Source organism: Bombyx mori, chromosome W (genome assembly GCF_030269925.1).
Source record: "Bombyx mori chromosome W, ASM3026992v2".
Taxonomy (NCBI): Eukaryota; Metazoa; Arthropoda; class Insecta; order Lepidoptera; family Bombycidae; genus Bombyx; species Bombyx mori.
In genome coordinates this window covers 10,259,556-10,270,930 of record NC_085135.1, presented here as the reverse complement: position 1 = coordinate 10,270,930, position 11,375 = coordinate 10,259,556, and the positions used below count along the sequence as shown (strand labels likewise).

Sequence of the window (11,375 nt, the reverse complement as noted above, 5' to 3'; positions counted from 1 at the left end):
TATCATTGTAAGTGGAGAGACACTGGAGCTTGTTGATTCGACAGTTTTTCTTGGTATAACAGTTGATTCCAGGCTGCAGTGGGGTCCTCACATATGCAAGTTAGCGAATAGACTTAGTTCTGCAGCGTTTGCGGTAAAAAAAATACGAACGTATACTGATGAAGATACGGCACGTCTAGTTTATTTCAGTTATTTTCATAGTGTTATGTCCTATGGCATTTTGCTATGGGGCAATGCTGCCGATGTCGAAACGATTTTCATCCTGCAGAAGAGGGCTATTCGTGCTATTTATAATATGCACCCGAGGAAATCCTTGAGGGACAAGTTTAAGGAAATCAAAATTCTAACTTTAGCGTCCCAATACATTTTTGAAAATTTATTGTACGTGCGTAAAAACATTGTAGAATTCCCCAGAGTCTGCGATTTGCATAATGTGAACACTAGGAACAAACATAGGCTTGCGTTGCCGGCGGCTCGAATTAAGAAAATAAGCAACTCTTTCAGGGGGCTGGGTGTACAGCTTTTCAACAAGATCCCACAAAACGTTCAACTACTACCTGTTCATAGATTTAAGAAAACTGTCAAGGAACGTTTGTGCAACAAGGCATATTATAAAGTTAAGGATTTTTTACTAGATGGCACTACGTGGGAATGAGGCGTTCGCTCCTGGCCTTTTCATTTTTCATTATTATTATTATTTATTTGAATTGTATTTTTTTGACTTGTTTTTTTGTATACTGTAAATATGTTTTCTTGTTAAAAAAAAAAAAGAAAATAGTTGAGAAAATACAAAAAAAAAAAAAGCCCGCTGAGTTTGTTTCGCCGGTTCTTCTCAGGACTGTGGCTTTTTTTTGGAACCGGTGGTAGAGTTAACATTTTCTTTTACATTTTGACATTCAACAAGTGTGTTTTTGATGACATCCAAGTTGAAATAAATGATTTTGAATTTGAATTTTGAATTTGAATTGCATTAACTTGGCATCATTGATGGAAGCAACCTTCATAAAAATTTTCATGTCATCAGCGAAGCAGAGAAGGCGTGAGAATTGAAAGCACTTATTGATGTCGTTAATGAAAATAATAAAAAGCAAGGGCCCCAGTAACGAACCCTGAGGCACGCCACTGGGAATAGGTACCCAAGCAGAAATATAATTGTTGATCACGACTGCTTGCGACCTCTTCTCAAGATATGATATAAACCAACGTAATAAGTCGCCACAGATTCCTACGTTCTGTAGCTTTGAAATCAGAATAGAATGGTTAATTTTGTCAAACGCCTTGCTATAATCTGTATAAATTACATCAACCTGTTTACCACTATGCATGGCATCAGTAAGATAATCATTTAAGATAACTAAATTAGAAACAGTCGATTTATTTTTTAGAAATCCATGCTGAGTTGAATTAAATACATTTTGCAATGCCGCGTATACTTGAGTATAAATAACACGTTCAAATATTTTTGAAATAATACAAAGTTTGGAAATTGGTCTGTAATTGGTAACCTCGAACTTAGAGCCTTTCTTATGTACTGGGGTAATAAAGGCCGATTTCCATATTGCTGGAACAGTGCACTCATGTAAAGAACGCTTAAAAAGAAGGTATATTGGCAAAACTATGCCATCAGAGCAACCAACGATAAATCTGGCAGGCAACTGGTCTGGACCAGCTGATTTAGATAGATCAAGATTAAGAATTAACTTATGTATTTCGGCTTGGTCCAAGTAGATGTTGTTTAAGTGAGAAGTTGCGGTAAAATGCTCATCGGCTACTCTAGGTGTCAGATTAACAGAGATATCACAGTCAAGAAAAGTAGATTGGAAATAGTTAGAAAATGCACTGACACAACCCGGCCATCCTATGACTTCACACACTGCAGACTCCCTCAGCCGAACTTGAGATCACATTGTTATACGAGACAGATCCTGGCATTGAATTACACTTAGACTTTGATTTAACGTAAGACCAGAACTTTTTAGGATCATTTCCTATTGACATTTCAAGAGAGTCAATATAATCATTGTAACAATTAGTTTCCAGTACTCTAACCCTGTCCCGAAGCACACTAAAAGAGTTTAGATCAGATTTATTTCCATAGTTTGAATATTTACGTTTATATTTATATTTTTCTTTGATAGCTTTTTTAAGAGCAGCTGAATACCAGACTGGGTAATGATCAGAGCCAGTCACGCGAGATGGTACATATCTCTCTTTAAGGTCGTTAACTGTCTCATAAAAATAATCAGTACAGCCCTCCAAAGATCTTGACTGAAACTCAACACACCAGTCAATATTATTAAGCTCTCTATTAATTGACAAATAATCACCTTTATTGAATCGATAGTTAGTGCGCGGTGCAGTTCTTAGAGTTACAAGTTCAATACATTTGAACGTAATACCAAGAGCCTCATGATACGGATCAATCGGGACCATTGGATCAACACACTTACTCACAACCAATGATTCATTTGAAAATACTAGATCCAGAATCCTATCATCCTTATTAGTTATCCCATTGTACTGAGCAAAGTCGTGAATATACATTTCATCCACAAGCAATAATTCATCACTACTACGAGCATTATAAGGTGTAAAGTAACCAAGATTAGACGGCAGTCACGTAATGCCGCTCAGATTAAAATCACCAACAAGTAGGAATTTATCAAGTGAATTATCCAAAACAATGTTGGTGAGTTTCGTAAGATAATTAGTTAATTGTTCAGAGAAAGAAAACCTAGAACCCTGTTTGCATAAGTATAATACACATATATGCAGTTTAATAGTTTCACGTTTCAACTTAACGATGAGTGTAACCCATAAATCTTCAACCGATGAGTTAAATGACGGCTGCAAACTAACTTTGAAATCTTTACGAGTCGCAATCAAAACACCGCCACCCCGAGATTGACCCGTAAGGTCACTGTTCCTATCCCTACGCCAAACTGTATAATGTTCATTAAATAATTCGCTATCTAAGATGCCATCAGTCAACCAAGTCTCAGTTAAAATAATCACATCATAAGAACACAATAGCAGGTTACGGCTAAACTCAAGAACTTTCGTCCGAAGTCCACGAACATTTTGGTAGTAGATATGAATACTATTCAGGACTGGTTCATTGTCCATTGTAAGAAAATCGTTAATAACATAGTAAGTAAAATTAATATTACGCTGTGGTAATTTCTAGACATTAAATAGTAAAAGTGAAAATAGTAAATTAAATTAAATTGTAGGTAGTATAAAAATAGTCGATACCAATAAACCCCTGACACACTAGATCAGCGTTAATAAGTAGTAGATATGCAATACATTCGTGAAAGCAAGACAAATATATGTCAGTAATGACAACCTCAAACAGACAAGCAACGAGATATGAGAACAATAGCGGCAAAAGGCGAGGCGCCGGCCAGTGAATAACAACATGTGTTGTAAACATTTGGACCACGATTATAATTAATAAGTGTACATAACCCACGTTCAGTGACACGTGAATTTGCAACAAAAAGTTACTATAGAAACTAATACAGAATACAAAAAGTAATAATAAGACACAAGCTAAGTCAATTTGTTTAAATCTGCCTCTGTATGTACTATAATAACCGGAGACGAGTCAGATCTTCGCACATGGATCTTACAGAACTTAACCCAAATGTACTTCAAATTCTTGTTTTTGGCCCATGTTTTCACTTTTGTGAGCAGTTGCTTTGAATCACGAGTCAGGTGGTCATTCACGAAGATACGATTAGAAACAGTAAAACCAATGTCCTGGGCATTAAGAAATTTTAGTGCACGAGCAGCGGCGACAAAATCTTCCTTTGTGTACCTATTGTGGAAGTTTAGTATGATGAGTTTGTCAGCCGATCCAAATGTAGGTACCCTCGTAACATGGTTGATGTCAGCCCTGGAAAAGGACACGCCCAGCCTCTGGGAGATGTTCTCGACGATTGTAAAAAGGTTTTCGTTCTTCCTTACAGGAACGCCCTTGATCTCGACATTATTAAGCCTAGCTCTCTGCTCCAAAGCATCGATCTTTCCCTGCATTTTCCGCATCGCTGATTCGAGACATTCAACAGACGACTGAGTACGCTCAATCACTGGGAGCTTGCTTTCAATCTCAATAAGCCTAGCGTCACACTCAGATACCTTTTCTATGTTTTGAGTGACGGACTCACGCAGCAATGACAGTTCTTCACGTATATTTATTACTTCCTGATGCAGCAGAGATAAACTATTTAGTTTCGTTTTGACGCCGCATAATTCAGCGTGGATCATTTCTAGCGTCACTAAGCCCTGAACTGGAGAGACTGGGCTGGCCTGTGAAGCAACCGCTTGCGAAGGGTTTCTGCAAGCAGAACACTTCCATGCCGCCCTTCTTTCGGGGCCCAGTTTTCTATATCCAGCTTCTGTAATATTAGCGCATCCGAAGTCAAAATGCTTCTTGCACGTACCGCATTGAACACCATCACTGAATTGGATTTTGCACAGGTTACAATTCTTCATTGTCTGATAAATAATAAATTAAAGGCGACCAAATGTTCTCAATATCTGCGAAAAAGATCGACACACTCTTCACAAACAACACGTCTTGCCTCGCTAAATAACTGTTCCTAAGTGTAATTGATATAACTGGTTAATATCAGTAAAATAAAGTTATGAGTGATTGATATAATCTACAATTTAGGAACCAGAAGTACCGTAAAATTAAATAAAATTTCGCAACCTCAAAAAACCGTTCTGCTTACAGTAAACACAGTGGGTAGTCTGGCGCTCCGTTTCCAACGAGATTTTTGAACGGAACTTGGCGCCAGATTCTACCGAATCTGTGGATCAAATTAATCATCTTCATTTCATTTCATTCCTGTTGTGTTAGCGTGTATGGGGACAAGTGATACTCAAGACGGCCAGTGACACACTAACTTTTACTTTAAACATAACATTTCCTCCCTTATCAGTTCCAGACACATTAACTATTAAGACACATTAACACTATTAAGACAAACAAAATTACAAGCTACACATTTAATAAAACTGTCTATAATTAACCCTAGGACGGTTACGATTAGGAAACCTGGGCTCCCTAATCTTTTGGGGCTCCAAGCTCGCCTCCTCTGCCTCGAAGAACAGATCCCCTTCTTCAGAGTCTTCAGACTGCGCGGGTCGACGCACTCCTCGTGTGACAGTTACGTGGCTCGGTTCCGGTGACTCCCGATTCGGCTGGTTGTCACATGCACTAGAGATTCCTGTGCGGCCGCTCTCCTCTTCCCTCTCCTCAGTTGCACTCTCTTCGTCGTGTGTGTAAGGTCCGATGCCGCTACTATCATCACAAGGCGACGACATCATCCCCGTTGCCGGACTAGCAACGGTTGGAGCAATAGAACCGCTCAAGTCATCCGCCCAGGTTTGACTGGCACCACATTTGGTTTTGCACGAAAACAGCTGTTCAGAGTGCCTCTTGAGTTGTATTGAAGATTTAAAGTCTTTTACAATGTATACGTAAACACCTTTACACCACGTATATTTATTATTAACAAGATATTTTTTGTACATAATTAATTGGCCTTGCTCAAAATTTCTGACTTTCCCTCCTTTTGTTTTACTTTGCGTACACTGTTTAGATGCAACATAATCAGTCAACGAAGCAGATGAAGGTGACGGCGGCGAACGCGGGTTCATTAAATCTAAACGTGAACGTAATTTGCGACCAAACACTAACTGTGCCGGAGACATTCCTGTTGTTGAGTGAATTGAGTTTCTATAATCGAAAACGTATTTGTATAGTCGCAGTTTGCTTTCCCTAGCATTTGTACTACTCAACAAACAAGTTTTGATACCCCTTTTGACTATTTTCACAAAAGCTTCGGCTTGTCCGTTGCTTGCCGGGTGGTATGCCGGCGAAGTCATATGAGATATACCGTTTAGTGTACAAAAATTAAGAAACTCCTGAGAACAAAAATTAGTACCGTTATCCGTAACTACCGTATGAGGCAATCCGTATCTGGACATGTACTCATACATTCTTTCAATGACCGCACTAGTAGTTGTGGAAGCCATCTCGTACACCTCAAGCCACTTGGAGTACGCGTCTACTAGGACGAGGTACATCCGACCATTCAGCGGACCTAGAAAGTCTAAGTGTACACGGTAAAAGGGTTGTGGGGGTATTCCCACGGGCACACCGGAGTGCGTGGCGGAGTCGGTCATAGCTGCATACACACCTCACATGAGCTAATCATATTTTCTAGGGCGTCGTCTAAGCCTGGAAACCAACATCGAGATCGAGCTTCAGCCTTTGTTTTAACTATGCCCATGTGTGAGGTATGCAACTCTGTTAAAATACGGTGACGCAAACTCCCTGGTATCACCACTTTATGACCCCTCATAACGCAACCATTTTCAACGGACAGTTGCAATCTACATAAGTAGTAAGGCTTAACTTCTTTTTTTTTTTTTTTTTTTTTTTTCGGGTAGAGGGCCGAACCTCCTACGAGGTCCCCGCGCAAAAGGGGCGCGCGGGGTATGTGAGACTCAACGGTCTGCATGGTGTTGTGAGCAGACCGCGGGCCCAAGGAGTTTAGGACCCACCCACTAAACGACTCCCCTGCACTCTTACACCCGACGTCCGATCCCCTCCGAGGTCAGAACCCGGATGAGGTAGGGGGGCTACCACGGTCAACACTACAACCAGACGGCGCGGCTCACCCCAAGGACGCCCAGCCGACGGAGCCTTCGAGGCGAATCGAAGGCTCTGGAACGTCGGCCGTCTGTACGGCACTGTCGGTACGGCAGCCCGTCGGGCCGCCCAGACGGTGCCGCTGGTGTCCCGGAATACCCCGCTGGACCAGAACCAGCCTGCCGGGTCGGGACGCGATACACCGTCGACCGGTCGCTCTATTCACTCCACGGCAGCGCGCTAGAGTGCTGGTAGCGCGCCGCGCGGCCTCACCCCCTCAGGTCGCCCCTTGACCTTCACCGGGGGGAGGCCGCCACCTACAGGGGCCGGGACGTACGGGCGTATTCCCGCCTCCGGCCCCCGGCTCGACGGCGACGGATCGGTGCGGAAAGGGAAGAGCTCTCCCTCTCTCGCTCCGCCGCCTCCTTCTGCGATATGGTGGACTCGCAAAAGTCGAGCATCGCCTTCCAGGACGCGTCGCTGCCGAGCATCGTAGCCACGACGCGCGGCAGCGAGAGGTCCTCTCCAATGACCGCGACGAGGGCGGCGCGTTGCTCGTCGAATCCAGAGCAACGCGCCAGCGTGTGTTCCGCTGTATCTTCCTCGTCGCGGTCCGCGCAGTGGTGGCACTGCGCCGTCGGTTCCCTTCCGACTATTTTGAAAAGGTACCGGCCAAAACATCCATGGCCGGTCAACATTTGCGTCAGCCGGAAGGTGAGGCATCCGCGGTCGCGGCCCACCCAGTCCGCGAGAACCGGGCGGACCGCCTCGACGGTACGGATGCCGGCCGACGGGTCCGCCAAGCGGCGAGACCACGCCTCCAGCACGGACCGCCGAGATTGGAGCCTCCGTGCTCGAACTACACCTTCGCCGGGGCGCCCTTCCCCCCTAGATCGGAGGTCGCTACGCCACCTGTAATCGGCAGCGAGCGCCTCCGCCTCCAGGTCCCAGGGTGGCGCCCCAGCGAGCAAGCACGCCGCCTCGAAGGAGACGGTGCGGTATCCTCGGATCGCCCTGACCGCGATCGCGCGCTGCGGACGTCACAGCGCGGCGACGTTCTGGCGGGTCAGGGCGTGGCACCATACGGGCGCGCCGTATAGTGCCATCGACCGCACCACCCCCATGTAGAGGCGGCGCGCCACCTGATCGGGACCCCCGACGTTTGGAAGCAGCCGGCTCAAAGAGCCGGCCGTCGCCATCAGTCGAGGGCCCAACTTCTCAAAGTGAGCGCGGAAATTCCACCGACCATCCAGTTCGAGGCCGAGGTACCGAAGACCGGCCACCCCGACCCCGACGCGGACGCCTCCGATCACGAGGTGGGCACCCAGTGGCGGCGCTCGTCCCGGCCCGTGAAATAACAGGGCCTGGGTTTTGTCGAGCGCCACCTCGAGCCCCAACCGTCGGATCCTAGTGACGACGTGTGCCACGCCTGCGCACGCCAGACGGGCAGACTCCCGGTAGTCCCTCCCCGGAGCCACGACCAACGTGTCGTCCGCGTAACAAATTACGCTCAGCCCGGGCAGGGGACCCCGTATGACGCCCCGCAGGACCCAGTCGTAGCCGATGTTCCACAGCAGGGGGCCCAGGACAGACCCCTGAAGGCTTAACTTCTGCGTTAATATTTTTTTTAGGTCATCCGTTTTGAATATATTTGATGACTTCACGTAATATGCTATCATTGCTGGTTGCGTTACGTAATTCAGTCACCGATATCGGGAGTGCGCCTTGCACTACGAAGCAAACATAAGAGGCGCTGTCGAATGCATCGACATCGACCGCTCCCGCTCCGCGCCTCGTCCCCTCGCCTCGACCACCGCACGCGCCCGCGCCGGCCGGTAGACTCGCACGAGACAGATAGTCCGCACTATTATCTGCACTCTTCACGTACTCGATTACATAATTATAACCACTAAGAAAAATTGCATATCTTTGAAGTCTGTTTGCCGAGACTTCTGGGATGCCTCGTTGTGGGCCAAATATCGAGAGCAGCGGTTTGTGGTCCGTCCTTAGTATAAATGGATTTGACCTGCCGTACAAATATTGATGAAATCGACGAACACCAAATATAATCGCGGTTGCTTCCTTTTGGATTTGTGAGTACCTTTTCTCGGCGTCGTTGAGCGTGCGCGAAGCGAAAGAGATAGGTTTTTCCTGGCCATCGGAACTCACCTGTGATAGAATAGCACCTAATCCATTTGGCGACGCGTCTACAGTGAGAATTATATTTGCATTAGGATTAAAATGGGCCAATACATTATCGGATGCTAACATTTTTTTTATTTCATTAAACGCCTTATCATGTAACTTAGACCAACGCCACTTTGTTTCTTTTTTTAAAAGTTCGTATAATGGCCCGAGAATACAAGATGCATTCGGTACAAAATTCCTATAATAATTTACTAAGCCTAAGAAAGATCGTAGTTGACTAACATTCGTAGGCGCCGGTGCCTTTAATATCGCTTTTATTTTATCGGGTGATTTCCTTAGCCCCTCTTTATTAATGGTAGACCCTAAATAATTAATCTCATCTTGAAAGAACTGACATTTAGACTTTTGTAGAACAAATCCTGCGTCTTGCAACCGTTGTAGGACCTGATGCAGTCTCTCAAGATGTTCAGAGTCATTGCGACCCGTTATGAGCACATCGTCCAATAAACACAGCGTGCCGTCCAGGCCCGCTAGCACTGTATCCATGGCTCGCTGGAAAATTGACGGCCCACTAGCTAACCCGAACACCAAACGCGTATACGCGAAGATCCCTTTATGCGTATTGATACAAGTTAACTTTTGGGATTCTTCATCCAGACAAAACTGTCCGTAGGCCATAGACAAATCTAATTTAGTAAATTTCTGGCCCCCGTATAGTTTAGAAAACAACTCGTTTACGGTAGGCAACGGATACTGTTCTACAACTAACTGCTTGTTTATAGTGACAGAGTAGTCCGCGCAGATACGGACCGAACCATCACGTTTCAATACCGGAACTATTGGTGACGCGTAGTCGGAATGCTCGACTGGTCGGAGTACTCCCAGTCCCACTAAACGGTTTATCTCTTTTTCTACTTTTTCACGCAGAGCAAATGCGACCGGCCGTGGTTTAAAAAATATAGGATGAGCACTTTCTTTTAATTTCAAATTAACTTTATATTTGTTGAATTTACCTAGCTTGTCCGAGAACACGGCGGGATATTGTTCCTGTATTAATTTCAACGTGTCACGGGTAGTGGCACATTTATATACGGGCGCTAGCTGCAGTTCAAATTGTGCGATGAAGTCGCGGCCCAGTAAAGGCGGTCCGCCATCGCGCACCACGTACACGTCGAGCTGGCGCGTGCGACCCCGCCACTCCACTAACAACTGAGCGCGACCGGCGCAACCTAACACGTCACCCGAGTAACTTAATAACTTCTTATTTGTGCTTAATAAGGGAATGTTTTTAAAATGTTGGTTATATGTATCTACGGACATAACGGTAACAGCTGACCCACTATCAATCTCAAAGTTCATTCTGATACCATTGACACACACGGCTTCGATTAATGGTTCACCTCGCAAAGATCGAATGTTACATATTTTACCGTCGTCACCGTCACCTTCATCGTTCTCCTCCCTTACAACATAATTGATTCTTTTGCACATTCTACGCAAATGTCCTTTTTCGTTGCACTTCCTACAAGTGTAACTCGCAAAACGACACTCCGCGGCTTTGTGATTCGAAAAACCACACACGGAACACTTTACTTTTGCACTTTGAGGTACACTAGTCGGAGAACGTTTGCCTATTTTGTACAGCTCTGTAACGACAGCCTCGGTAGCAGCGCTTGCAGCAGCAGCCGCGCGGGCGCTGCGCAAGCTCTCGGTCAGCTCCACAGCCCTGGCGAAGGTCAGCCCGGCCAGCTCCTGCACGTACATTTTTTCTTTCTCCACGCCCGGCAGCATACCCATAATGAATCGATCTCTTAATGCTTCTTCTACATTGCTGAAGTTACACTGAGAAGTGAGACCTCGTAACCTCGCAGCCCACTGTGATGGTGTCTCCTGGGGTAGTTGTGTGGCGGCATAAAAATGATGACGCTCGCCAAATCCTACTGATTTTGGAGTGAAATGGTTATCCAAGGCACTAACTATATCTTCGTATGGTACTTCTTGAACTTCTTTAGGCAGCACGAGATCAGCTGCCAGTTTGTAGGTAGATTCGCTGAGTGTGCTAAGCAATATGGCCCGTCTTTTGACTCCTGCTGGATCTTTCACCACGTTAATATCGTTCGCGATGAACCACTGTGTGAGTCTGCATCTCCAAGTCTTCCAAGTTTGCGTGTTATGATCGAAATTACTTAAATTTCCGAAAGACATTATTTTATTTTTTTTGGTGTGGGTACCTCGTCGCCAATGTTGTGTTAGCGTGTATGGGGACAAGTGATACTCAAGACGGCCAGTGACACACTAACTTTTATTTTAAACATAACAATTCCATAATATCATTTTTCATAAAAATATGAATATAAATTAAAATAAGACATGACTTAAAGGTCTCAGTTACCAGGTCATAAAATCCATTACAAATGTAGGAATAATTCCAGCGCACCCTGGCGGCCGTAGATTACCATGTATTCCCGAATATTTATAATCTGTGGCATGTCACTTTTTACGTCGAAAAAAGTCAGGATCGAAATTTTTGAGCGAGCTATAGTTTGTGGTGATAAAA

General features: G+C 45.0%; 1 protein-coding gene across 1 annotated transcript; it reads right to left on the bottom strand.

Moving 5' to 3' along the window:
• Window positions 1–5,626: 5,626 nt before the first annotated feature.
• Window positions 5,627–11,023, bottom strand: LOC134201759 (uncharacterized protein K02A2.6-like). The gene is made up of 6 exons (XM_062677010.1): window positions 9,832–11,023; window positions 9,214–9,708; window positions 8,772–8,877; window positions 8,365–8,579; window positions 5,977–6,203; window positions 5,627–5,752 (listed from the first exon to the last, which is right to left on the bottom strand). Exons 1-6 carry the CDS (start codon window positions 11,021–11,023, stop codon window positions 5,627–5,629), a joined length of 2,361 nt encoding a protein of 786 aa, XP_062532994.1.
• Between the last annotated feature and the right edge of the window lie 352 nt (window positions 11,024–11,375).

Bases quoted from the DNA above. Each gene is read 5' to 3' on its own strand.
- LOC134201759 (XM_062677010.1), bottom strand. From the start codon at position 11,023: ATGTCTTTCGGAAATTTAAGTAATTTCGATCATAACACGCAAACTTGG. The intron at 9,709-9,831 runs GTAAATTCAACA...TAAACCGTTTAG, and splicing joins CGTGTTCTCGGACAAGCTAG to TGGGACTGGGAGTACTCCGA. The intron at 8,878-9,213 runs GTCAGTTCTTTC...TTCTCACTGTAG, and splicing joins TGTTCTACAAAAGTCTAAAT to ACGCGTCGCCAAATGGATTA.